The sequence below is a fragment of the Fimicolochytrium jonesii genome, assembly GCF_025526975.1.
Source record: "Fimicolochytrium jonesii strain JEL569 chromosome Unknown EV422scaffold_10, whole genome shotgun sequence".
In the NCBI taxonomy this organism is placed as follows: domain Eukaryota; kingdom Fungi; phylum Chytridiomycota; class Chytridiomycetes; order Spizellomycetales; family Powellomycetaceae; genus Fimicolochytrium; species Fimicolochytrium jonesii.
The window spans coordinates 244,836-269,328 of NW_026515677.1; the positions used below are offsets into that span (position 1 = coordinate 244,836).

Sequence of the window (24,493 nt, forward strand, 5' to 3'; positions counted from 1 at the left end):
GATGTCCTTGTTCGACCGCCCTCTCTCTCGTTCTCTCTTTCGCGGCGGCTTGCGACTGGAAACCAATTGGAAGGCTGGGCTGGAATTCACAACAGAAAGAACTCATGCAAAGGTAAACCAGCGGTGTCGCTTCACTTGCTTCTGTTCCCACTCCTCAACCCTCCTCACCCACCACACAGACCCCGTATTTAAACCTGACGCACACACAAAACGATGAATTTTGGAGACGATGATCCCTTCGGGTCAAATGCTTGGGCGGACGAGGCATCTACTTTCAGTCCCTCATTAGCCACCCCTCTCGCCATACCGTCTTTGCCGGTCGCTCAGTCGGAAGACGAGGAGCACCCATCATCACCATCACCACCGCGAGCAGTCGATCCTCCCTTCCATCAGCACCGGGAACAAACCCCGGAACCTGTCACGAACGGCTTTGCGCTGGACGTAAACGCTACCGATTCTCCATTTCAAGATGACGCCTTCGTTACGGATGTGCCTTCCACTCACTCTTTACCACCACCACTACCACCGCCGCCCAAACCTGTCCTGTTCGAGCCACCACCCCCTCTCGCTCCCAAAAGACCCATCTCTCCACAACTCCCCACTTTCGCAGATCCGCTGAATTTGAACGATTTCCCATCCTTCGCAGACCCCGTCTCCGCAGACCTCTTCTCCTCCCCTCCGCCACTACACAGCCCCCCAGCCCCCGTCATCTTCACACCCCCATCCATAATAGAAGATACCGCCTTCCCACAACCCGACGCCTTCGCCGAACCCCTCACGCTGAAAACCGGCATCCACCAGCTCTTCGCAGACGACGCATCAATGAAACCCTTCCCGCCCTCCATCAAGTCCGAAGCGAGCGACGACGAGAGCGTCCAACCGCTGGCCTCGATCAAAGTCAACCCGCAGCCGAAATCGAAGACCGCGGGGGTGAGGATCATCTTTGACCCGTTGACGAGCTCGTTGGTTGGATCTTCCGCGCAGGACGACGAGGATGCGGGCGGACGCGTTCGGGATCTAAAAGGCCGGATTGGGCGGTTGAGTATCCGGGACAAGATCGTCACTCCAGACGACGACGACGACGACAACTCCCCTCTCGCCGAAACCTTCCTCCAACTGGCACCAAAGTACACATTCGAATGCCACGTCACCGACCCCTTAAAAGTCTCTCAAGCAATGGGCGCCTACGTGCTCTACCGCGTGAACACACACACAACGCACCCCCGATTTCGCAACCCTTCGATGGCCGTCAACCGCCGCTTCAGCGACTTCCTGTGGCTGTTCAACCAGCTCGTCGCCCAGCACCCGGGGGTCATCATCCCGCCCGTGCCCGAGAAACAGACGCTCGGCCGGTTTCAGGAGGAGTTTGTCGAGAACAGACGTGTCGGGCTAGAACAGTTCCTCCGTAAAGTCGTGCGACACCCGTACCTCCAAGAAAACCCCGACCTGCAATCTTTCTTGGAATCTGAAACATTCCTCGCGGACCGGAAGAAACCGGAACAGAAAAGCTTTATATCCACCGTGTTCAACGCCGGGACCAGACAACCGGACACGGACGCCTCCCTCTCCCACCGCCGCGCGCGCATCGAGACCTTCGAGCCGCAACTCCGCCTCATCCTCCGCGCCCTAGACGACTGGGCGCGCATGCAGGCCCAGCTCTCCTCCGCCTCGCACGAGTTCGCCGCGACGTTCCAGCAACTCGCCAATTTGGACGTCACCAAACCCATCTCGAAAAATCTGACACAGGTGGCAGAGATCCATAAACGCATCACAGACCTGCAGGAGCGGCAGGCGCGCGTGGACGTGGCGACGTTGGGTGCGAATGCGGAGTATTATGTGCGGGTTGTCGCGAGTGTCGGGCTGGCGTTCGAGACGAGGAGGAGGGTGTGGGAGGCGTGGCAGAATGGGCTGGCGGCGGTGGGGAGGAAGAGGAGGGAGGTGGAGAAGGCGACGGTGCAGGCAAGGAAGGACGCGGGTGCGGGGAGGGTTGCGGGGCTTGTTAGGGAGTTGGAGCAGGTATGGGGCTGGATGGGGTTTTCACTCTTTTGTGTGGGAGCCGGGACGGGACCCTAACCGGTGGGCTTTTCATCAGATGGAACAAGAGGCCCTGAAAAACGAAAAAGAGTACCGCGACGTGACCCTCCGCCTGCGGTTGGAGCTCGACCGGTTCCATGCCGAGATGAGCGGCGATTTCGTGGCTGCCATGAAGGAGTTTTTGACTCTGTTTGTGGAGTCGCAGCAGGAGGTGCGTGTTTCTGATTTTTGGTTGCTTGGGTTGTGGAGGTTGATGCCTTACGCTGGATTTGTAGATATTGGATATGTGGGAGTCGTATAGCCCCATACGACTGTACTGAGCGGATTTCAGCCGCCTTTACGCCTCATCAACGGACACCTCATCATTCCCTGGCCCGGAAGATAGAGTCTACTCGGATATTCTCCTGTAGACAGGTCCACGAAGAGCCGCCGCAGGTGCTACAAGGTGCCGATGACTCCGCCAACCGCATATATTCGCACCCGAAACGTCTCTATCTTCTTCCGACAATCGTCCGATGCGAACTACATATCGTCTCAAAGTCCCTCGGATACGAATCATCCACACACACTCCCACCCACGCACAACCTCGTTGCAGCCAAATCGTCCGCTCGCCGTACTGTCTTTCACGCTTTGGGTTTACGGTACCGGTCTATATCTCCCTGGCAGTCCGTCGATCCGCAGCAGCACTGGACAGAAAATCAACCGGGGGTTTTAGATCTTGTGCCTTTCCTCATATCCAAACACTCGTCTCGCATGGCCACAACGGGAACAACACGACCCGCTTTTCCCCCTTCGCCTCCCTTTTCCCGTCGCCTCGCCCTCACCTTGAAGTTCCACGCCGGATCCCAATAATCCGTATCATCCCCCGGGTTATACAAAAACGTAATCTCCTCATCCTTCTTCACGGGTCGCGTGAGGATGATTTGGAGGTTGGTCAGTTTCGCGTTTGGGTCGCAAGAGTCTGAGATTCAAGGAGGTGTGTGAGTTGGGGATGGGTTGTGTTGGGAGTCCATAGGGCAAAAAGCGAACTTACGGTTTGCGAATCGTGCGTCGGAGGTGGGAAGAAGCCTTTTCGTGGATCGATTGCGAATAAGCGATGGGCTTTCCCTACTCCCCGCGTTCATCTGATCTGATACCAAATACACATACCATTTCCATTCCGTCTCGCCCGGCGGCAGAAAGTTGAGCACGTACGTCTTGTCCTTTTCTGAGACTTGGTCGTATTCTACGACTGTGCGTGGGAGGGAGGAGAACGATGAGTATGAGGCATTCGTGATGTTCCCCACGCGTATTGTACCGGATGGAGGGAGATTCAAGCAACGAATGGGATGAGTGGGATGAGTTTTTACCTTCACCCTCAAACCGCTCCACCACCGTTCCAGCCTGTCGAATAGTATGGCGTTAGTCTATTAGTGTATCAAGCGGGACAGTGGGGGAAGATGGTGGCTTACGGGGAGATCAGCGTCGGCGAACAAAGCCTTCCCATACGAGACTGCACGGACATGGGACGGGTAAGTTTTGCGTGGAGGTGGAAGGGAAGGGGGAGTCGCAAGCGGCGTGGTTGCGGTTGCTGCCATTGTGGATGGGCGGGGGGATGGGCTTATGGTTGGTTGGTTGGGGGACGACGAGCGCAAGTTGGGAGAAGGAACGGAAGGAGTTCCGACGCGTCCATGTGTTCGGATATTGCTGTTGCAGGTAAACTCAGAGGTACCTACCTACAGTATATACAGTACTGTACGTACTCTTGCCTGTATGGAACCGAACGAGAATGGGTGGATTGCTTCAACAAACTCTCGAAACGGTGCCTGCTTTGCCCACCCTCCTCTCCTCTTGAAGAAGCATCAAAGCATCGCGTTCTCGGACTAATGATCGAGCCGTTGGGAGGCGGAGTTGGTGACAAGCTTCAAACGTGTGCGGGCGGACAAGCGAGTCGGGAGCGCAACGTGGCACATATCTGTGCAGTATAAGTAGACTGGAAGATCCGTTTATAGATGCCCGTGCATAAGTATAGGCTTACCAGTGACAATGAGTGTGTATGTACATACACGCCGTGAGAGAGGCAATGCCGCAGGCAACCTTATTGCGAGCACATCCGCGATGACGCCCCCATTGAACTTGGCAAACATCCCGCATAAACCAAAGACGACCACCCTTTCATCCTTTGCGTCCTGCTGCTGCTCTGCGTGCGTTGTCCACAATGTCGCCACATGGATGTTTAACTGGAAAGGGGGGTTTGGAACTTAGCGCGGAGGGGTAACTTAGCGCGCTTGCTAACGGTTAGGAACAACCCCCCTATTCACCGACTCGACTTGAATCCATAAGCCTTCTCAGCCGGCCCCATCGCGGGTGAGAAACTTGCCCCAAAGCCAATCCCGCCACGGAACCCCTCCCCACAGAGCATCCGCTCATAATATTTATAGGCAGTTGCCGCTCAAGTTGTGTTGCGTTGAGAAACAACAACCGTCGCGTTAGAGTCATCCTCAGAGTCATCAGTGCCTTGTGAGAACTCCCACCGAAACCCAGAGTCCTTTCGCTCACAATCTCCTAGTTCAGATACAGAATGGAACCGCAGCCCCCACTCCGAGAAGACTCCGCCGGGGATTCCAAACGACCCATTTCGCTGCCGACCGGGGACCGACCCGTCACTTCTGTAGCCGACAGGCCAGCCTCGTCCATGGGCGACCGTCCCGTGACGCGAGTGAACTCCTTACGAAAGACAGGCCACGCAAAGTCGACCACATCTTCAGACAGTTTTGACAGCGATGTGGAACAGGCGGAGTCGGGTCGACGCTCGCCTAGCTCGGCCGCCCCAGCAAAGAAGAAGCCGTTGTCAAAGCAGGTGGACGAGCCCGCTCGTGGTAGCTCCGCTGCCACACAGGTGTTTGTGCTTCCAGAAGGCTGGCCACGCGGAACGTACGAAACCCGCGTCATGCCGCTTTTGCCGAAACGACCGAAGCTTCTGGGAGGGACGCGAAAGCGGTTTACGGAGATGTATTCGAAGAAGATCGATATGATGAAAGAGAGTAAGTTGGGGCCAGCTGGATATCTGTGTGATTTGATCGGGAATTCGATGAAGGGGAAAGCTCTTGTGTCGGCATCAGCTCCCAAAAATCACAAGCGACCCTCCGCTAATGAAACTCCTTCCGTCTTGTCAGCCATGTTAAAGATTCAGGACCCAATAACAGGAGTAGAGATGAAGGACCGGAAAAAAATGTTTAAAACATATCAGAACTCTTTTGTTGGTGAGTCGCAGATGTTTGACGCTCTCATCCGTTTCCTCGCAAATACTGATGATGGTTTATGAATCGGAACATAGGCAATGATCTTTTAAATTGGGCAATTGCGAAATGTGATTTCATGTCGAAAGAGGAGGCACTCCGTTACTGCAATGCAATGTTTGATGCCGGATACATCATATCGGTCGACTTGCATGACAAGTTCGCCACAGGAGACATTTACATATGCCAGGTACATTGCGGATGGACCATCTTCCCTCGAAACTGGGTTACTAACTGTCAATGTTTTCATTTCGCTCATCCTGGGAATAGATACCCTACTTCTGGCCCTCGGGAAAATGGGTGGCATCAGATTTTGGTATGGAGAACGTCGAGTCTTCTCACTTGTGCGCCGTAAATGCTGACTTTTTCTCCGGCCGCAGATTATACCGTCTATCTATTTAAGCGAAATATCAACGCCAGCACAAAGTATCTCCTTCCAGAATGGGAAGAAGAGCGCCTCTTCCGCTTACAGGAGGTGTATTACGACCAATGGGACCTGGTGGAGAACACCGTGGAGGATCATTTAAGGTTCATCCGCGCGATGCATTGTTCGTTTTTCACATGGAGTTTCCGTCCTTACCCTGCCCAACCCGCACAGCCATATGAAAACAGCGCTGAGCAAAGGCGAGAGGCGGACATGGAACTTACAGGAGTACGGTTTTTGGAGAGTGAATCGGCCACCGTCGCTTGTAAGTGGGGCCTTTCGAGAGCGTGCTCGCCTAAGGGGGATGACGACTAAAGCCGAAAGGACCCATTTTGACGCGATCGTAGAGCGGGCCCCAGATGTCTATGTTTGCTGGCGAAGAGGAGAGGCTTAAGGAGTTTTATTCGAAGCGGCGCTCGAATGAAGCTTATGAAGTACGTGTGGTTCAGACCACTTTCACCTCATAAGTCTGGTCTCTGACCCAAACCCACAAACCTCAGAAAAAAATGACAGAACAAGAACTATTACAATGGCTGGAAAAGAAGGTTGAATATCACAACGTCAGTCTGTCGTTCAACCGGATGAAGGTGTCACAAGCAGCAAAAAGGTAAGATTTTCGAAGTCCGGACACAATCGATGATGACACTCCTCTAACTACCAAAACCAAAGCTTATTGCAACGATGCGAAATGTGGCACCCCCTCGACCCCATGCTCGCGACCCAGCCAACCGTGGGCAATCCCTGGCTGACCGACGAGCCGTCGATGCTCGGGATACTGTCCAGCAACAGCAATGCGTTTGCGCCGAGGAAGTTCCCGACGGTTGCGGAGATCAAGCTGTGGACGACCTCGTTTGCGGATCTGATGAGGGACCCGTTGGGCGTGCAGCTGTTTCATGATTTTGTTGAGAAGGAGTTTTCTCAGGTCGGTAAACCTGCTCTAACCTGCGGTTTCAGTGTGTTTGGAGTGAAATGCTAAAGACTCCCACATATATAGGAAAACCTGGAATTCGTCCTGAAATGCCAAGCGCTAGACTCCATCTCTCAACGCGACGAATACATCTTCGAAGCGACCAAAATCTACGATGAATTCGTCAAAAAGGGCGCACCACGCGAACTGAACATCAACTCATCCGACCGCAACGCCATCATCTCCCAGTTCGAGGCCCTGGAGAAACACCCACACAAGGATCTCAGCCACTATGTGTTCGCCGACGCCTTGAAGCATATCATGGGCCTGATGGCGAAGGATTCGTATGTCAGGTTTTGTAACAGTGATGTCATAAGCAAGGCCTTGTCGAAGGCGGTGGAACGGGAGGCGGGGGCGTCGGATGATTCGTCCGCTAAAGGTACGTTTTCTTGCCCTGCACATTTTACTACACAAACTTCTGCGCGAGAGGCTAGGAATGCTAATCCGCGCTATGTTATTTGACACAGCGTCGTCACGGGCACGGCCATCGTGAGCCTTCGAACTGATCTCCAGGAATCAACTGTAAAGAAGCATTCCATCGGTTTCCCAATGGGGGTATGAGGGCAGTCGGTGGTAGTGAGCCACATGTCTTCCTTGCCACGGAGAATCGCCCGCACTACAGGATTATCTCTATCACTCGTCTTCCGGGGATCGACTGCGTTCTCGGAACCGTGGATTCTGGAAAGGCACAGACGGGAAAGCAGAAGAAAACATGGATTGGTGGAAAATTTTGTTTTGTCATTCCTCCACTCCCTTCCCCTTTTTCTCCTACTCCCCTTCACGACTTTGGACCCTTTTTGTTTTCCTCCCTCTCTCCTTCCGAATGCTTGCAAGATAGATTTATTTAATGTTTTACTTACATGTCGCGCTTCTTTGATCTTTCGTGGGGCTGGCTCACCGTCTTCGTTGTCGCGGGATCGCTTTTTCCGGTCTGGAGTGGAAGAGTTTTGGGAGGTCAGATTCCATGCGTTTCGAATCCTCGGAGGGCGGGGTGCTGCAAAAGTGGCCCGCCATCGAAGCTACGGCGCAGATGTCTCGTTGCACTCACCAAATGTATCCCGCGAGTAGTACGATGACGACGCTCCCTCCGGCACCAAAGAAAAGTTCTCGTACGTCTCCCTCTGCTGCTTCTCGCGCATCTCCTCTTCCCGCATCCGCGCTCCATATCCACCGCGGCCTTCATCGTAATCTTCCCGGTACTCATCTCGGACCTGTTGGATTGATGCCCCCCGGGGTTACTTTTGCTGGGGTTCTCTCCTTTTGAAAAGGGTTGCGACCCAGATTTCGGAACTCACTTGGCCACCACTCTTCCCCCGCCCTAAGTTCCTGCCATCTTTGTACCCAGGGTCCAGATCTGTTCGGATGATCCGCTCGTCAAGCTTTGTGCCGTTGACGTATTTCATGCAGTCTAGGGCGTCGTCTCGTCGGTAGTATCTGACACACGCGCAAACGTTCTGATGTGAGCTTTTCCTCATCATTTGAAGACCATGTCGTTGTTCACTCAGACTTGGGTGTATGCGACAGCCACGACCGATCACGTAGACAACCCCACCTCCGTCCGGCAACACGTACTCAACAAAACAGAATCCACAAGGCGTCTTCTTAAACCTATCCAGCCCCATAATAATCCGCTTAATCTCCCCTGTCTTTGAGAATAGCTCATATATTTGCTCTTCGGTGGTGAAGAAGGACAGGTTGCCGATGTAGAGGGTTGCGGTTTGGGATATGTCTTGTTGGAAGTCTTCGTTGGAGCCCTGGAAAGTGTCATGGTGGGTGTCATTTAGAGGTAGGGAAACGACGAAGGGAAGGGAGCAGGGAGCAGTTACCCTGTAGGAGCGGTCCTTGTAGACGGAGGGCGCCCCGAGGGAGGGGACTAGTGAGGCCATTGGGTTGGTTGTTGCGCAAGATGTGTGTGGATCTTCCTTCCAGGAACTAGTTGTTCCAAACCGTCCCAGCGAAAGAGGCGAGTTGCGAACAGGCATAACGGCGGGTCACGTGACTGGTGAGTTCCGGACGCAAGGGTCTCGCTCCTCCTCCAGCTGGAAATTCAACCGGGTAACCCACCCAATTTCCAAGGGCCTTAGAACACACGGGTTAGCGTAAGGAGGAAGACTACACTCGCTTCAACGTCGGCAAATTGTGGAAAAACGAAACGGAACAATGGTGGAATCCCCTCGAAAATCCCGCTCGCCCGCCCGCGGCCGCGCCCGCACCCGTTCAGCCTCAAGATCAATCAGCAGATCGTCACGATCCGGTAGTCGCTCCTCCTACAGCTCATACACGTCCCGCTCACGGTCCCGCTCATACTCCTCGTCCCGATCGTCGAGGAGCTCCAGGTCCTACTCGCGCTCGCTGAGCAGGAGCCGGAGCCGGAGCCGGAGCTATAGTAGGAGCAGGAGCAGAAGCCCAAGGCGAATTCCGAAATATGAGACGGAGGGTAGGAATAAGCCTAGTGGGGCTGCTGATCCCTATAACAAAAAGTACGTTCCCCGCAAGCTCTCAATCGTAGTTGCATACGTTTGTCGGCATCTGAACTTACCACCCATGACCCATAAAAAGATTGTTCATAACGCCGATTTCAGCATCCGTGGAGGCGGACCACCTGAAAGAGATCTTCGCCAACTACGGCACCGTAACCGACGTCATCGTCCCCACAAGGGCCCCAACCCAGCGCTCACTCACCGGCAAATCCCTCAACACCGGAATCGCCTTCGTCACCCTCTCCACCCGCGACGAAGCCGACGCAGCGCTCAAATGCATGAACGACGGATGGCTTGACGGCCACCAGATTCACGTCACCTTCTACGACGCATCGAAGGTCCGTCGCGGGTCAAGGGTGGGGAAGACCATCGATTCTGGATTGTTTGGGAAACGCGAACATAGCGAGATGAGTAGGAGTCCGAGCCCTAATCGGCGCTCATACGATAGGAGGGATGATAGGAGGGATGGCAGGGGGTTTGACGGAAGGGATGAAAGGGTGGGCGATAGGCGGGATGAGAGACGGTATGGAGATGAAAGGCGATATGATAGGCGTGATGACAGGCGTGATGAGAGGCGAGGCAGTAGGTACGACGAGCCGGGGTACGATGGGAGACGGTCGAAAGTTGATAGCCGGGATTATGAGCGCCAACGGGGAAGGGAAAGAGATTTTAGGAGGAGCCGCTCGCCGAGTGTTGGCCGTGATAGGCGATATCGGTAGGCTGCACAACGCGTTAGATAGGGGGTTCTTTCTTGTGACTGGAAGTGGCGCGAGCTCGCCGAACCGAGCCTTAGGCGTATCTTCCATGGATATGTATATATAGTGTGTATGAAACGATATGAGGTGAAAGAAGAGAACATGGGACCGATGTGTTGGATGATATTGATGATACGTTTCTGCCTAACATGCAAGCCACGGCAAGCTCACGCCTGCGTCATAAAAATGCCCGTAACCTCATCCCCAAGCACCACCTTCCCCTCCCCCCTCACCCTCCTAATCTTCCCGCCCTCACTCCGCACCGCAACTAATCCTACCGGCGCTAGTTGAAATCTACCCTTCCACCTCGCCTCCCCGTCCCCAAACGTCAACTGCCTGACCGGTATCGGTATCGGGCTACCCGCCTTCTTGTTATCGCTTCGGGCGAGCTGGCCGGCGCGATTGCCGCCCCATAGCAGGAGGTCGTGGCCGTACCGAGCGGGGGTGGTGGTGGCGGGTGACGACCATGGTAGCCACCACAAGCCGCTTCTAGTCGGCTCGTCAACGACGTTATCCAGCACAGCCGCACAATGGGTCCCGGTGGGCGAGACGGCAATCTCGCGGACCCGGATCGGTTTCACCTGCTTGGTCGCCTCGTCGTACTCCCGCAGCCCGCTGACGTTCTTGACGCGCACGGGGCCGCCGGTGACGTGGGTGTAGGACCCGTTCCCGAGCTGGCCGTTCAGTCCGGACCCGCAAGCGAGGACGTCGGTGGAGTCTGGGGCGTCGAGGACGAAGAGGGTGGTGTTGCCGCCTGCGGCGATTTGGGTGCAGGTGGCGGGGTGGGATTGCGCGGAGGGGAGACGGAGGGTGGTGATTTCGGTGGGGTGGGGGAAGGTGGGGTTTGTTGGGTCTAGGCCGAGTTGCTGGAAGGGGAAAGGATGTTAGTATTGCGAGACGAGATTAGATGTAAGGTATCGTATTATAGACGCCTACCCCAAAGATGTTGGCGCCAAAGCCAAACACACGACCGCTCGTCGTGCGGATCAGGGTGTGACTGTCCCCGCACGCGGCCTCTGCCGCGGTGTCTGTTCCTAGGTCCTTGACCAACCTCCACGTCCCGACCTCGGTGCGCTCCTCGGCGACGCCCGTCCCCAACTGCCCTGCACTGTTTGCCGTTTCGGTCAACGGCATGGTGAAAACACGTCCCTTTGTGGTAACCGCTACGACGTGTTGAGCTCCAGCCGCTATGGACGCGACGCTTTCGAATCGCCACAATGCCGGTGCTTTCACACGGACGTCCGTGTGCGCCTTCACGGTAGCACCATCATTTCCTTTATCTGCGGCAGGCTTCTGCAGGGAGTACAGACTCCCATTGCGAGCCACCGCGACCACCCTATCGCCCGTACAAGCCACCTGCACCAGATCCTTCCCACTCAGCGTGACAACAGGCGCAGACACTTTACTCCTCCCCGGTCTGCTCAGACTCGCCTTTCCCGATCCTTCAACATGCCATTGCAGCAGATTCCCCTTCTCATCAACAGCCGCCCCCTGCTCGCGTCCCAGCGCGACAGCCCTCAACACCTTGCCCCGGAAGAACCTCGTAGCAGCAGTCTCCTCCACGCCGCCCAACCCCCACACAAACAACCCCGGATCGGACCTGGCTGCCTCAATCAGGGATCCGCGGTGCAGAACCTCCTCTCTAGTCTCCTCATATTCGCGAGTCATATCGGTGTCCGCTGTCTCGTCGGCGTCGTTGTACAGCGCGAGCGCGAAGGTGAGACCGCCGACGACTGCTCCGGCTGCGAAGGTGAGGAGACGCCATTTGACGCTGTAGCCTGACATGTGCGGGTGCTGGGATGACGGGGCTGTGGACGGTGTTACCGTGCTGCCGTAGGGAAGAGGGCGGTGCGGTGGGGCTTGTGGTTTTGTGGAGGACGACGGCATCGGTTGGGTTGTGAGCTGTCGTGCGTGACATGGCCGTATCCTTCGGAGAGACGTGGTGCATGGTCGAAACATGATGGGCGTCTCGGTGAACAATAAGGAACGCTACGTAGCAGACTGGTCCTCGAGAGTGCGAGGGGAGAGTATATATGTAGGAAAAACACCCAGTGTAAGTGCGAGATCACCCGCTGTTCGCAGGTCCCAATGCTTGCCGTGCGAGAGAGAAAGAAGTGACGCGTCGGAATTTGCGCTTCTTCCTTCTTCCCATTTCGCTCAAGCTGGTCTCTACTCCCCACCCACCCAGACGCACGCTCAGATCACCCGTCCGCCCTCCCGCCTCCTACAAACGCTCACCCACCCCGCCGTCATGCCAACCTGCGACCATTTCTACAAAGACCTCCTGAAATGCCTCCTCGCCTCCCCCTGCGTCCAACAACACGGCCACTCTCCGCGGGAATGTCTCTCGCCCGTCCACGACGAGGAGAGCGTCAGTGCCGCATGTAGGCTGGCGCAGAGGGCTTATGTGGAGTGTAAGGTGGATATTGTAAGTGTGGATTGCTTTCCCGAGTCTTGATACTCTTGGGAAAGTCGTTTACATATGTGCTTTTTTGTTTCAGATGAACCCGAGGAAGAGATTTAGGGGACCGTATGGGGGACGACCACCGAAGGAGGCTGAGGATGAGGAGGATGCGTAAATGGGGAAGGGGTGGGGTGGAGACGGGATATTGTGGAGGGAGTTTTGAGCTTGCAACCGCACGACGCCGGGGAGCATCGTTTTAAGACACAGTCAGCAACTGCAACTCCGGCGGTTATATACGGCGGACCAGTTTGTTTGCGATGCATCCCAAAGGCAGACAGGGGTTCTGCTGCAGGAGAGGCACAAAGTCAGCAGCGCTTTCACGCAACCGACGTAGGAGGCTACCGGTTTGCGACATCAACGTATTGATGCGGCACATCAAGCGGTCACAGTGGTAAAGCCGCACTCCACATCACAGCGGATAAGATTTCATGTATGTATATAGGATTCGACTAGTCTGTCTACGCTACTGAGAGGCCGCCTGCTGGGTGGAGAGAGCCTATTTCCCCGTTCAATGCCATGGGAGCGGGCAAAATACTTTTGTAAACCGCCCATATGGTGGAATATCATGAAAAAATCTACCTACGCCAGACCCCCGAAAAAAAACCCAGATGGTGATGGAAAAACCGTGATGGCAGGCCTCATCAAAGGTCCCTAAAACACCGATCAGCAACCCTCACCACATCCGCCATCTCCTCCACATCATGCACTCTTAACACATTCGCGCCCCTCGCAATCGCCGCCGAACACGCCGCGGCCGTCGCATAGATCCGCTGTTTCGCCTGCTCCTTCTTACTCGTCGCATCCAATGCCTGCGACCCCGTAACAGCTCCCTGGGACAGGAACCCCTTCCGCGACGGCCCCACAAGCACCGGAAACCCCGCCAACGCATTCCGTGCCGCCGGCGCCTGTTGTTGTCCCTCCGAATCCAACGTCGCGGTCGCAGGTGCCGCCTCCCCGACAAGCACGGGCAGTTTCTGCAGAATTTCATAGTTCTGCGCGCCGGTCTTTACGAACCCGATGCCAGGGTCCAGGATTATATTCCACCGCCTGACTCCCTTGTTCATGGCTTGTTGGACGGTCGAGGTCAGCGAGGCCGCGATGGTGGGTACGACTTGGCCGGCGGGGTAGTCGGTCAATTGCTGCATGGTCTTGGGCGTTCCGCGCATGTGCATGAGGCACACAGGAACCTGGGTCTCAGCCATGGCTGTGATCATGTCCGGGTCAAGGGATCCGCCCGACACGTCGTTGATGAAATTCGCGCCGGCTTTGATGGCCGCGCGGGCGACGGGGGCGCGGTAGGTGTCGATTGAGATGGGGATGTTTGCGTCGAGTTTGCGGATAGCTTCAATCACCGGCACGACGCGTCCAATCTCGATTTCCACCGGGGGTTCATCAGCTCCGGGTCGGGTGGACATGCCCCCAACGTCGATGATATGTGCCCCGGCTGCTGCCATTTTGATCGCCTGCTGGGCGGCTGCGTCCGGTGACTGGGTGTGCGCGTCGCCGCCGTCGCTGAAACTGTCCGGGGTGACGTTGAGGATTCCCATGATGTAGGTTTGGGTGGACCAGGACCAGAGGCCGGCGGTGGTTTTGAGGGGGATGACTTTGCGGATCTTGTCGGAGGGGGTTGGGGCGGATTCGTGGGAGAGGAGGGCTAGGAGTTGCGAGACGGTGCGGAAGAGGCCGGGGATCTCCATGTCTGGTGCAATGCTGTAACGAAATGAAGAGTTAACGATTGCCTTTCGTTGCACTGCGCAGAGGCGAAGGGAGACTTACTCAGCAAACGGTCTAAGAACAAACTCCCGTTCTTTAATCCGTGGATGGGGAATGATCAGCCTCTCAGTAGACATCTCCACGCGATCGTAAACAAGGATGTCCAAGTCAATAGGCCGCGGCCCGAACCGCTGGCCGTTGAAGTTGCGGCCCATCTCAGCTTCTATACCCTTCAAAAAGTCAAGCAGGTCGTTCGGTGATAGACTTGTTCGTATCTTTTTTTGGGAATGGTCAATGAACAAAAACGGTCGTGAAGGAGGGGTGCAGAGAATAACAAGGGTAACATACCGCACAACAAGCGTTGATGAAATTGGGCTGATCTGTCACATACATCGCCTTGGTTTCGTACAAGAAGGACGTGTCAATCACTTTGATGGCGGCGGATCCGGCTAGACTCGTGACGGCGTCATTGATGTTCTTTGCGCTGTCTCCGAGGTTGGACCCTAAAGCCAGGTACACGACATGCGGCAGCCGGCCCCGTGTTTCCTCGTCCACATCGTCACTGTGCGCACTGGCATCCAGGCTGGTCGCAGGCGTCGGGTCGCTCGCTCTTGCTTTCTCGCCAAAATAGGCCCTGTCCCTCGTGATCTCGACCCCAGCTGCGGCGGCAAAGACGATAGCGGAGGGCTTTTCCACTCGCACGGTCACTTTCGGGACGTGGCATTGCTTGATCAGCAGCCTCGCTATGGAGGTTGCTAGCGCTTCAACGGTCTTGTAGTTTGTGCTCTCGACGTATTTGGACACGGTCCGAGTGATCGTGCGATAGTTATGAACTTTCGGTACATGGTCGCTCAACAAAACTTGCGGGTCCAGCGCAAGGTGGATAATGAGTGTAATAACCACCCGCTGCCTTTCCTCCCGCTCCCAAGGGTTTACCCCAATAATCGTGCTAAGCGTCAAATCCTTGATAAAGATCTGGTCCTCGCCCTCCCTATCCTCCGCCTGATCCTGGTACGCCTCACCCAGTCCATCCGACCCCATCGCCCCAATCTCCTCCTTCGTCCGCGTGATCTGCACACCCGCACAAGCAGCATGCAAGAGCGCGCGGGGCTTCTCTACGCGCACGGTTACGCGCGGGGCACCGCATTTTTCGACGCAGACTCGTGCGATCCCGGCTGCGAGGGCTTCGACGGATCGGTAGGATGTCTTTTCGGAGAACTCTTGCACGGTTTTGGAGACGGTGCCGTAGCTGATGGTCTGCGAGAGGAGATCGGTGTCGCCGGATGCATCGACCTGTTGGTGGACTGTGAGATCGATTGTCAGTGGTTGGCGCTTGGAGCGCTCCCAGGAGTCTACGCCGATGATGTTGTGGACTGTGAGTTGGCGGACCATGATCTTGTCGCCGGCCACCAGGCTGCTGTCCGTCTTCGCGAGGGCAGCCATAGTGATGTAGTTCCGGACTAGCCCCCCTCGAGTTCTTTACGGTGGATATGCGGTTCTACCAAGATATGCGGTTCGGAGCGATATGGTCCTCCCCTACAGTGAAGTGAGTTAGCGGGTGTGCTCAATGAGAAAGACCAGTATGAAGTGCTGGAGCTGCTGGGAACCTTTCCCACTTTCGTGCAAGTCCTACAGTGTACGTAGTGCGTCCACCTGTTGCTCGCAGTCTGGCTCGCAGTCAGGCTCGCAGTTGGGAGAGTTGGGGGGGCCAACGCGTCTTGGGGCGCCCCAAAAAGTCCCCTCCCCTTCTTGTTGGATGCAGTGCGTTTACCGGAAAGCACGTCTTCTCACACATGGACTACTTGCCCCGACCCACAAATCTCAGTGTGCTGTTCTTACATCACATGCTTGCGGCGGGAAAAAGAAGTAACCGAGCTACGCTTTTTTTTTTCTATTTTCTTCTTTTCGTTGACGTCTCCAAGGTCGAGTTAGATAATTGGTTAACCCGATTAATAGAGGCCGAGGCCGAGTGAGATAGGTCCGTGCAGATACTGTAGATACACTTCTGCTTTGCTTTCAGCGTTGCATCCAATCCGTTTTGCCTCAGTCAAGCCTCCGTTCTCAACACATCAGGTCGAGGCTCGCCTGAAGTAAACGGATTGAGTGAACGTTCAAAAGAGTCTATGCTGTACTCTATTCCCGTTGCAGGCTTCAAATTCAGTCGAACGCGTGGGAAGCCACTGGAAAACACGTCCAATGTCCATGTCCAGAGCTGCGCGCGGAAGATCCTTTCGGACGTCCCTCCGACGGTGGTTCAACACTTGCAAGTGGAGGGTGACAGTTTCAAAGGCAAACATCCCCACTTCACACTGCACTTGGAAGCAGTGTTGCGCCTTGTTGGTATCGAAAGGATAGCAGCTGCTCACCACGTCAGTAACTCGAACGCAGTATTGCTCCTTTTCGGAAGTACGGAGTCAAGAACCGGCATTCACGAACTGCAGCTTGAGGCATTATGATAGGAGCCAACAAGCGCTCTGGCGCCTGGGACGACGATCAGAACTCACCCCAGCCCGTCCTCAAAAAGTCTCGCGCCGACCCGGAAGCTCAAGCTCGAAAGGTTGGTGTTAAATGCTTGGTTAAGAATCAGGCGTCATATAAATACGTGTTATGTCCTACAATAGGAAGCCAGAAGCCTGGAAAAAAAGCATGCAAAGGACTCCACCGTCGAATCCCGCGTCAGGCGCCATATCTGGTTATGGGAACTGAAGGGTCTCTTTGAGCCCTTGCTTCCAGAAAAGAACTACTTCACGAAGACTGAAGCCCCGTCCGGAGGGAAAGCCGTGCCTTATGAACAGCTGGGACAGCCGACAGAAGTAAAGGCCACAATGAAGCCCTATCAACTCACGGGGCTGAGCTTTTTGGTGAATCTTTACCGAAACGGAATGAACGGCATTTTGGGAGACGAGATGGGACTGGGCAAAACTCTGCAAACGCTTTCGCTCTTCAGTCACGTTAAGGCGTCGGGCGATACGGGGCCTTTCCTCGTTGTATGTCCCCTCTCCGTCTTGAACAGCTGGCTGTCGGTAAGTGCACTAAAATTCACACTTACACGCGGGAAAGGATGGCCAACAGTCTCGCCCATTAGGAAACACATCGGTGGACTCCTCATCTTACTGCTATAACTTTCCATGGATCTGCGCACGAACGAATTCGATTGAAATCAGAATATCTCCACAAGCAGTTTGACATATGCATCACCACTTACGAGATGTTTGTGTCGGAAAGCCATTGGTTCAAATATATGAGCTGGAAGTACTGTGTACTGGACGAAGGTAACAAAGAGGATGGTCCTTTACTTCATTGATACTCGGATGCTGATGAAACGCTGCTTCTGCAGGTCATAAAATCAAAAACGAAACATCGCAGGTTTCCCAAACCCTCCAAGGAATCAAATCGGAATTTCGACTCCTTCTCACTGGCACCCCAGTCCAGAACAATCTTCACGAACGTACGTTTTGTCTGGTAGTGTTTTGACACAGTTGGCAGCCGATTCTCAATTCTTGTTCCTGTTCCAATCCAGTGTGGGTCCTGTTTCGGTGGCTTCTCCCTGAAGGTAAGGATAAGATTTGTCACCTTCGCACAGCATTGTTGACGCATTCTAACGGAAGACCCACAGTTTTCACGGATCAGACGGCGGATCTGTTCAGCAGGAGCTTCGATCTGGGGAAAGGAACGTATGATATAGAGTTTCTCGGGAATGCTCGCAGCTTATTGGAGCGTATCATGCTTCGGCGTATGAAAGCCCAGGTTGACTTCCAGATTCCGGCTCGGGAGGAGATTACGCGTATGTCCATATCCCCGCAACCGCACCTTAGTTTTGTGCTTTGGTATTCACTGACTTGCCATTATAGTCTATGTCCCGATAACCAAGATGCAACGCTTCTGGTACAAGCGCCTTCTAACGCGGCTTGACACGATGACATTGAAAGAGATCTTTGACCACACTGCCAAAGCGGAGGGCGGTAGCGGAGAGGCCGATGATGATCTCACGAACAACCTGAAGTATTCCTTGGCCGGCGGTAGTGGGAAAGGGGACTGGAAGAAGATGATGAACCTTTTGATGCAATTGAGAAAGTGTTGCAACCAGTAAGTACCGTGTCTTTCATCAGCCAAGCTATCACGAAGAGAGTTCACATCTCACAAAAACTGCATCTTGTCCCAGTCCATACATGCTACCAGACTCGGAACCGGAGCCCTTTGTCACAGGCGAACATCTCGTTTTAGCTTCAGCAAAGATGATTCTACTGGACAAGCTCCTAGCCCATTTGCGCGAGTGTGCACACAAATCCTTGATCTTCAGTGGCTTTACCGGCATGCTGGATATCCTCGAAGACTATATGATCTTCCGAAACATCCGTTATGCGCGGTTGGATGGAACCACGCCTCGCGCCCGGCGGAATCTGTTGATCAAGTTGTTCCAGCATAAGGACTCCCCGTATGATGTCTTTCTGGTTTCGACGAAGGCGGGCGGGCTTGGCATCAATTTGACTGCAGCGGACACCGTCATTTTCATGGACAACGATTGGAACCCGCAGACGGATCTCCAAGCTCTAGCGCGGGCGCATCGTATCGGTCAGACGAAGAAAGTGACCGTCTATCGACTTGTGTGCCAGGACACGGTCGAAGAGCAGATGTTGACGCGGCTCCAAAAGAAGTTGTTCCTCTCGCTGAAAGTCACAGAAGATATGAGGGACCCCAACGGCGAGGGCGTAGAAGCGAACCTCTCAACAGGGCAGTTGATGTCTATGCTCCGACGTGGTGCTCGGGCCCTGACGCGCGTTTTCGAGACCGCGGAAGATTTTGCGAAATCCGACATAAAACACATCATTGAGAAAAGTAAAGAGTATCAGAATCTTGTCGACGCGGAGGCGGACAAGGAGGAAGATTTCGAGCTGGAGGGGATGGAGCAGGTGCAGAGTCGCTTGTTTGAGGGGGCGGTGGTTCCGAAGGACGAGAAGTCGATTGCGGAAGGTACGTCTTCTATGCCGCCGTTCGTTTTCGCCCCTTCCCTTTTGACCTGACTTTTTTACCCATATTCAGAATGGAAGGACCTTAAGAAGCGTGAGAGGCAAGAGCGGGTAGTAATGGTTGGCACCCACGCGGTTCTCAAAGAGACCGTCGGATGTGACCAGTGGGAGGCTCGCTCTACGTTCAGCAAAGGGATGGTCATTACGAAGAAAAAGAAAATTAAGAAGTACATTCATCAGGAGGTGAGTACGCCGTGCAACAGCCAAAAGGGCATACTTTCCGGTATTGCAAAAGGATTACGGGTCTGACGCGTTGTATCCCATTGCCAGATGTGCCATGTCTGTGGGAAAGACTCCAAGGAAGAGTTCCTGGAATGCTCGGGATGCCCACGCTCGTACCATCCGGAGTGTACTGAAACACAGAAAACCCAATTTGGATGGTATTGTCCGCAGCACTTTTGCGCCGGATGTGGGAAGAACACGGGCGATGCGGGTGGTATGCTCTATAGGTGTCAGACTTGTCCGCGTGCATTTTGGTATGGTCCTCCGGCCCTTCCGTGTCAGATTTGGGGTTGATTTACTTACAAGATGTGTTGAATCGCAGTGAGGACGAGGGCTGCACGAACTGGGACGAAATCACACCAATCGGTTTCATCCTTCCGGAGCTTCTCCTCTGTGGATTAGGAGAAATCACACAGGCTTATTATATCCGCTGTGCCGATTGCACGCGCTCCTGTGTAGAGGACCCAGCGTTCCAGCAGGAGATCGAGGCTCAGATGGAGGCGGATTGGAAGCGAGTGGAGGAGGGTGAGGATGAGAGCATTGTTCAGGTAGAGGAAACTAAGGGGAAGAACGGTGTGGGCAAGGCAAAGAAGGGAGTGAAGAAACCGAAAGCGGCGAAAACAGCTGTGAAGAAGGGAGCAAGGAACGGGAAGGCGTAAAATCGTTGAGATATATGTAGCGTAGCGTTTATGAGGCAGGGACTAATGGTGATAATTTGTTTGCCAAGTACTTTTGACGGCTAATCGATTTCTTTGACATTGTCTTCGTGCGTATGATTTTGAGACAGCGATGTGGAATGGGATACGAGGCAGAAAGGTGCCTCAGCTCCTTAGCCCCGATGCAACCCGTCATCTACAAGCGCTGTACACGAATGAAACGGCGTGAGATTCCAGCATTCGGGAACATGCCCGAGCAATTTCTTAATAATCTCGGATTCGAACGACTAAATTACATCCGCATCTAAAAATCCTTGAACTTCTCTCTATATGGATCAGGGCAAACGATGCCATAAGGCTCGTGGTCTTCCGGGTACGCATCAAAGTTGCTCGTATCTCCGTCGCCCTTAAGCGGCGGGATATAAGGCGACTGGATCTGGAGCGCCTTGAGCTTATCCCAGTCGACGCCCGCGAACCACTTGTGCTTCTTGATATCGTTCACACCACCCTTGAGGTTCCCGTAGCGCTTTGTTAGATCTGCGGATAGGAGCCGTTTGACGAGATCCTTGGCGGCGGGATCGAAATGGGTGGGGAACTTGGGACGGCAGGCGAGGATCTTTTCGTAGAGTTTGAAGTGGTCTTCGTCGTAGAAGGGGGGGTGGCCCGCGAGCATCTGCAAAAAAAACAGAAAATGGAAACATTGAGTTTGGAAACGATTCATGGCTGTTCTGGAGCGTCCCACGTCTTCCGCGCCGTCGCTTCGTCTGTACCTCGTAAATAAGGATTCCAAGCGCCCACCAGTCCACCGCACGTCCATAACCTCGCGACTGAATAATCTCCGGGGCTAAATAGTCGGGCGTCCCACAGAGGGTCCATGTAACGTCGGGCACATGTTTCGCGAACCCGAAATCGGTGATCTTGATATTGCCCTTGGCGTCGATGAGGAGATTCTCAGGCTTCAGATCCCGGTAAATGATATCTTTTGAGTGCAGATGCTCGAAGGCCATCACTACTTCGGCGGCGTAGAAGCGGGCGACGTGGTTTGGGAAACGCTGTGATATATCAAGGGTCCTTTAGCTATGAATACGAAAATGCGGGGACAGAGGAATAATCGATACTCACACCGCATCTCCTCAAGTAAGAGAACAGTTCTCCTCCCTGCACGTATTCCATCACAAAGTACAGATTCGCATAGTCTTGGAACGTCCCCAGCATGCTGACCAAGAACGGAAAGTCCAGCAATTCAAGGATATGTTTCTCATTCACGGTGTGTTCGATCTGCTTCATCTTCACAATCTCTGTTTTTTTCAACACCTTCATCGCGTAGTACTTGCCCGTCGAACGAAGGCGAACGAGGTGGACGCGTCCGAAGGAGCCCGTGCCCAGCGTGCGATCGAGGTGGAAATCGGCCAAGGAGAACTTTTGGCGCGTGCCTTTGGAGGACTGGCCGGAGGCGCCTGCGACGGGCGGCAGTGTTTGGGAGGGTTGGTTGGTTGAGGCGACTGGACGGGCGGCGGAGGCGGTGACGGGCCCGGAAAATTCCTGCCATGAGCTTATACGTCAGACGGGAACAATATTTGTCGAAGCATATCAATCATCACATCTTTCTTGCCCTCACCTTTGATTTCCCAGCATCACCATCCGGCCCCGACGTCCCGCTATGATATGTCGCCGTAACCGGACCGTTGCCCGATAGCGATATGGCCGACGTCTGCTTGCTGAGCGCCCCAGTGACATCCAACTTCATGGAACTCGGCTCCTTCGACAGCGTCGCATCGTTGTGAGGCGAGCCAGTTGGACTAACTGCGTTGTTCTTACTGAACGCTGTTGGCGACTTTCCGGCGGACCCGGTGATTTTCTTCATGAACGACATGGCTCAAAAGACTTTGGACGGCAGCGACAGAGGACGGGGCAAGCGCAGCGCAGCCCTGATCAGAATTGGTAGTGCTCCCCCGACTATCACCGCAATAGGTCCTGGATACTCAGACGTAGGAAAACACGAAATGATACAAAGGTTCGATTTACGCGCTATCCTTGCGCTGTGATTCTTGAATGCTGTTTGGGCATGCTCTTCCGTCAGCGGCTGGCCATTGTGCCTGCTTTCGGTATGAGTGAGTCACGCATACGGTGAACTTGCGATCCACCGTTTCTGGAATCTGTGGACGTTGGGAACAGTCGCTTACGTACGAACTCCGACTGGATAAGCGACGCGTCTCCAATTCAATAACGCTCACAAATGCGCCTGCTGTGCGATTCGGTACACACATCTTGTATATTCTCATGAGAAAGAAATCATATACATGTACCTATCGGGTCAGTGACGCCAGTAACGCGTTCACGTTACTGAGAACTAGACCAGTAACGCGAGTCACGTGACCCCCCTATGTATCTTGGGAAATGACTATGTACGGCACTAATAGAAAACGGAAATGCCCTCAATGGGGCATTTCTGCCATACATGGGTACAATGGAAATGATTAGTTATGCGTGTGACCATAGGCCGGGGGACGGCATTCGTTCGTACAGCTGAGGGTTATTGCGTTTTCGGGCGAGAAGTCCAAAGCGATGTTGAAAATTGGCATAATTCTCAGCTTAGACACACTGGACGGCAACGACATGGCTGCAGCAACCACAGAGGCCGCCGCTGCAGCTGGTCTGGACGATGGTGACGCCCCGAGGGATGACGATAGCATAGTGGAGGACTTGGAAGACGTGCAGGATGCGGAAGTTCACCAAAGCACCATTAAACAAATGAAAAAGAACCAACGAGCGAGGCCGGTTGAGACTAACAACGCATATGGCCACCGTGCGAGGTCGTATCTGGCATGGTGCGACACCAACAGGCGCTCGCAAAAGGTCACGCCGGGCAAAGTCCTTCTGTGGCTCAACGAATATGTCAATCCCCGGGGGGCATTGAACAATAGAGGACAGCCCTACGTTCCTCCAAAGCCCATGTCACGGGCTACGTTGGACCAGTACGTCAAGGCCGTGACGGACTTGTTCCATTCCCAGCAGGCATTGGGCAAGAACATCAAACCCAATTATTCTCAAACGACCACAATAAAGGAGATGCTGAAAACTCAGAGTAGGGATCGGTATAACAACGAATATAAAGCGTTGAAAGATCGAGGGATCGGGAGTACACGTGATTCTTACGACAACAAGGACAAGTTGAATCTAGCGAAGCATTGGTGGACGCAGGTTAGTGAATGGTTGATCGTTGGGAAGCTGAGGATTAGTGCATTTTTTGACGTCTCCGGCGTACGCGCGTCAAAAAACCGCATAAACCTCAGCTTCGCCTCTTCTAATTCAGGATTCCTATTTTGCAGCAAAGTCCAGAGTCCGGGCTCCGGAACTACACGTCCTTTTTGATCCAACACGCCACCCTTCAGCGAGGCCAAATCATACGTGGTTTACAACTCTCCCGTTTCGCCTTTCTGCCGTTGGACGGTAATGAAGGACCCACGCCAGCATGGGGCGTCGAGCTCACATCGCGGCATGGGTAAACAAATCAATTTGGGCGATTGGAAACTGTCGGTTTCATGCGGGCAAAGAACGTTATATTCTGCGCCATAGCGCATGTTGCAGTGTATCTCTTCTACCGATGGCATATAAGCAAGGTAAGGAACATGTTGCATGTTGCTTGTCGACCTTTCTCTTGAGGTGGACAAGCTGAGGATTAGTGCTTTTTTGGACGTGCCCCGTTATGGGACGCCCGAAACCGAGGTTCTCCTCAGCTTGTTTCTAATTCTGGAAACTCTTAGGAAACTCCACCGGATCTGTTTGACAAGGCATCGTGGTAAAACACGTACTTTATGAAAAAGGATATCACCAAAACTGGAAGGAAACGAACTCGCGAGGTTCTCTTGTCGGACGATGAAGATGGGGGCCTGCAAAATGATCCCAATCGCTTTACATACCAAGCGCACAACAAGATGTTCAAAGCAGCCTTTGCGGCAGTCGGGATTCACGCTTCCAAGGTCACCCACTTAACCCGCAGTACCGGTAGTAAGGAAGCCAGAGGCAACGGAGCAGACGTGAACGCGATCACCAATATGGGAGGTTGGAATCGTAGTGCATTTCGGCTCGGGTATGACACGGATGTCCCCAAAGAACTGATGCGGGCCATCGGCAAGTGGCCTGCAAATGGAGGCGGGTATTTTCTGGCCAGGGAAGTCGAACCGCCACAGGAACTAGTTGAACAGATCTTCCCGTGGGCTAAAGAAGCACTCGATGCCCACGATCAAAAGGAACGCACACTGCCTTGCATTGCCAGCAAGAACGTGGCAACCCTGCTAGTCAAGTTACACAAAAGCCTACTACAAGATGCCGCATTACTTCAATTGCATTTTCCAGCAAACCCAATCTGGCTCCATCCGGTCTTCGCCAATCCTGTCTTTCTCGAATACCAAGTGAAAGTCAAGGCCGCACAGGAAACGTCACCAGATCCAACAATCGCATCTATCGAGCAT

The 24,493-nt window shown here is 54.0% G+C and overlaps 10 protein-coding genes across 10 annotated transcripts; 5 read left to right on the forward strand and 5 right to left on the reverse strand.

The window, feature by feature from the left end:
• The first annotated feature begins 177 nt into the window (after positions 1 to 177).
• Positions 178 to 2,112, forward strand: EV422DRAFT_527727 (uncharacterized protein). Its single transcript, XM_053070226.1, has one exon. It carries the CDS (start codon positions 214 to 216, stop codon positions 2,071 to 2,073), a length of 1,860 nt encoding a protein of 619 aa, XP_052925887.1. The 5' UTR covers positions 178 to 213; the 3' UTR covers positions 2,074 to 2,112.
• A 253-nt stretch (positions 2,113 to 2,365) lies between these two features.
• EV422DRAFT_37833 (uncharacterized protein) lies at positions 2,366 to 3,864 on the reverse strand. Its single transcript, XM_053066767.1, has 7 exons — positions 3,755 to 3,864; positions 3,487 to 3,634; positions 3,385 to 3,418; positions 3,185 to 3,266; positions 3,069 to 3,103; positions 2,860 to 2,996; positions 2,366 to 2,721 (listed from the first exon to the last, which is right to left on the reverse strand). Exons 2-7 carry the CDS (start codon positions 3,610 to 3,612, stop codon positions 2,659 to 2,661), a joined length of 477 nt encoding a protein of 158 aa, XP_052925888.1. The 5' UTR covers positions 3,613 to 3,634; positions 3,755 to 3,864; the 3' UTR covers positions 2,366 to 2,658.
• Positions 3,865 to 4,595: 731 nt separating this feature from the next.
• EV422DRAFT_567064 (uncharacterized protein) lies at positions 4,596 to 7,197 on the forward strand (the record flags this gene model as incomplete). Its single annotated transcript, XM_053072497.1, has 11 exons — positions 4,596 to 5,058; positions 5,191 to 5,277; positions 5,352 to 5,503; positions 5,584 to 5,629; positions 5,694 to 5,841; positions 5,912 to 6,002; positions 6,085 to 6,171; positions 6,238 to 6,344; positions 6,407 to 6,659; positions 6,732 to 7,083; positions 7,172 to 7,197. 11 exons carry the CDS (start codon positions 4,596 to 4,598, stop codon positions 7,195 to 7,197), a joined length of 1,812 nt encoding a protein of 603 aa, XP_052925889.1.
• Positions 7,198 to 7,337: 140 nt separating this feature from the next.
• EV422DRAFT_567065 (cap-binding protein CBP20) lies at positions 7,338 to 8,590 on the reverse strand (the record flags this gene model as incomplete). Its single annotated transcript, XM_053072498.1, has 6 exons — positions 7,338 to 7,382; positions 7,565 to 7,635; positions 7,753 to 7,915; positions 8,000 to 8,138; positions 8,277 to 8,458; positions 8,531 to 8,590. 6 exons carry the CDS (start codon positions 8,588 to 8,590, stop codon positions 7,338 to 7,340), a joined length of 660 nt encoding a protein of 219 aa, XP_052925890.1.
• Positions 8,591 to 8,768: 178 nt separating this feature from the next.
• EV422DRAFT_38110 (uncharacterized protein) lies at positions 8,769 to 10,148 on the forward strand. Its single transcript, XM_053066776.1, has 2 exons — positions 8,769 to 9,184; positions 9,264 to 10,148. Exons 1-2 carry the CDS (start codon positions 8,865 to 8,867, stop codon positions 9,901 to 9,903), a joined length of 960 nt encoding a protein of 319 aa, XP_052925891.1. The 5' UTR covers positions 8,769 to 8,864; the 3' UTR covers positions 9,904 to 10,148.
• EV422DRAFT_38033 (regulator of chromosome condensation 1/beta-lactamase-inhibitor protein II) lies at positions 9,795 to 12,051 on the reverse strand. Its single transcript, XM_053066768.1, has 2 exons — positions 10,876 to 12,051; positions 9,795 to 10,805 (listed from the first exon to the last, which is right to left on the reverse strand). The coding sequence occupies exons 1-2, from the start codon at positions 11,896 to 11,898 to the stop codon at positions 10,107 to 10,109; spliced, it is 1,722 nt and encodes a 573-aa protein (XP_052925892.1). The 5' UTR covers positions 11,899 to 12,051; the 3' UTR covers positions 9,795 to 10,106.
• Positions 12,052 to 12,190: 139 nt separating this feature from the next.
• Positions 12,191 to 12,518, forward strand: EV422DRAFT_567068 (cytochrome c oxidase assembly protein PET191-domain-containing protein; the record flags this gene model as incomplete). The annotated part of the gene is made up of 2 exons (XM_053072499.1): positions 12,191 to 12,367; positions 12,441 to 12,518. The coding sequence occupies 2 exons, from the start codon at positions 12,191 to 12,193 to the stop codon at positions 12,516 to 12,518; spliced, it is 255 nt and encodes an 84-aa protein (XP_052925893.1).
• Positions 12,519 to 12,855: 337 nt separating this feature from the next.
• EV422DRAFT_38041 (Dihydropteroate synthase-like protein) lies at positions 12,856 to 15,734 on the reverse strand. Its single transcript, XM_053066769.1, has 3 exons — positions 14,465 to 15,734; positions 14,180 to 14,391; positions 12,856 to 14,113 (listed from the first exon to the last, which is right to left on the reverse strand). The coding sequence occupies exons 1-3, from the start codon at positions 15,557 to 15,559 to the stop codon at positions 13,045 to 13,047; spliced, it is 2,376 nt and encodes a 791-aa protein (XP_052925894.1). The 5' UTR covers positions 15,560 to 15,734; the 3' UTR covers positions 12,856 to 13,044.
• Positions 15,735 to 16,568: 834 nt separating this feature from the next.
• On the forward strand, positions 16,569 to 20,440 carry EV422DRAFT_594705 (P-loop containing nucleoside triphosphate hydrolase protein; the record flags this gene model as incomplete). Its single annotated transcript, XM_053073585.1, has 11 exons — positions 16,569 to 16,673; positions 16,738 to 17,139; positions 17,202 to 17,388; positions 17,454 to 17,564; positions 17,637 to 17,669; positions 17,733 to 17,900; positions 17,968 to 18,202; positions 18,279 to 19,087; positions 19,157 to 19,326; positions 19,414 to 19,579; positions 19,648 to 20,440. 11 exons carry the CDS (start codon positions 16,569 to 16,571, stop codon positions 20,022 to 20,024), a joined length of 2,763 nt encoding a protein of 920 aa, XP_052925895.1. The 3' UTR covers positions 20,025 to 20,440.
• On the reverse strand, positions 20,008 to 22,133 carry EV422DRAFT_38347 (kinase-like domain-containing protein). Its single transcript, XM_053066795.1, has 4 exons — positions 21,640 to 22,133; positions 21,144 to 21,563; positions 20,792 to 21,073; positions 20,008 to 20,694 (listed from the first exon to the last, which is right to left on the reverse strand). Exons 1-4 carry the CDS (start codon positions 21,892 to 21,894, stop codon positions 20,326 to 20,328), a joined length of 1,326 nt encoding a protein of 441 aa, XP_052925896.1. The 5' UTR covers positions 21,895 to 22,133; the 3' UTR covers positions 20,008 to 20,325.
• Between the last annotated feature and the right edge of the window lie 2,360 nt (positions 22,134 to 24,493).

Coding starts and splice junctions, on each gene's coding strand:
- EV422DRAFT_527727 (XM_053070226.1), top strand. CDS start 214: ATGAATTTTGGAGACGATGATCCCTTCGGGTCAAATGCTTGGGCGGAC.
- EV422DRAFT_37833 (XM_053066767.1), bottom strand. CDS start 3,612: ATGGCAGCAACCGCAACCACGCCGCTTGCGACTCCCCCTTCCCTTCCA. Junction 3,419..3,486: donor TCGCCGACGCTGATCTCCCC/GTAAGCCACCAT, acceptor ACTATTCGACAG/GCTGGAACGGTGGTGGAGCG. Junction 3,104..3,184: donor GGCGAGACGGAATGGAAATG/GTATGTGTATTT, acceptor ATCCACGAAAAG/GCTTCTTCCCACCTCCGACG.
- EV422DRAFT_38110 (XM_053066776.1), top strand. CDS start 8,865: ATGGTGGAATCCCCTCGAAAATCCCGCTCGCCCGCCCGCGGCCGCGCC. Junction 9,185..9,263: donor GCTGATCCCTATAACAAAAA/GTACGTTCCCCG, acceptor ACCCATAAAAAG/ATTGTTCATAACGCCGATTT.
- EV422DRAFT_38033 (XM_053066768.1), bottom strand. CDS start 11,898: ATGTTTCGACCATGCACCACGTCTCTCCGAAGGATACGGCCATGTCAC. Junction 10,806..10,875: donor TTGGCGCCAACATCTTTGGG/GTAGGCGTCTAT, acceptor TTCCCCTTCCAG/CAACTCGGCCTAGACCCAAC.
- EV422DRAFT_38041 (XM_053066769.1), bottom strand. CDS start 15,559: ATGGCTGCCCTCGCGAAGACGGACAGCAGCCTGGTGGCCGGCGACAAG. Junction 14,392..14,464: donor TCATCAACGCTTGTTGTGCG/GTATGTTACCCT, acceptor TCCCAAAAAAAG/ATACGAACAAGTCTATCACC. Junction 14,114..14,179: donor GTTCTTAGACCGTTTGCTGA/GTAAGTCTCCCT, acceptor ATTTCGTTACAG/CATTGCACCAGACATGGAGA.
- EV422DRAFT_38347 (XM_053066795.1), bottom strand. CDS start 21,894: ATGTCGTTCATGAAGAAAATCACCGGGTCCGCCGGAAAGTCGCCAACA. Junction 21,564..21,639: donor GTGATGCTGGGAAATCAAAG/GTGAGGGCAAGA, acceptor AGCTCATGGCAG/GAATTTTCCGGGCCCGTCAC. Junction 20,695..20,791: donor TTGGAATCCTTATTTACGAG/GTACAGACGAAG, acceptor TTTTTTTTGCAG/ATGCTCGCGGGCCACCCCCC.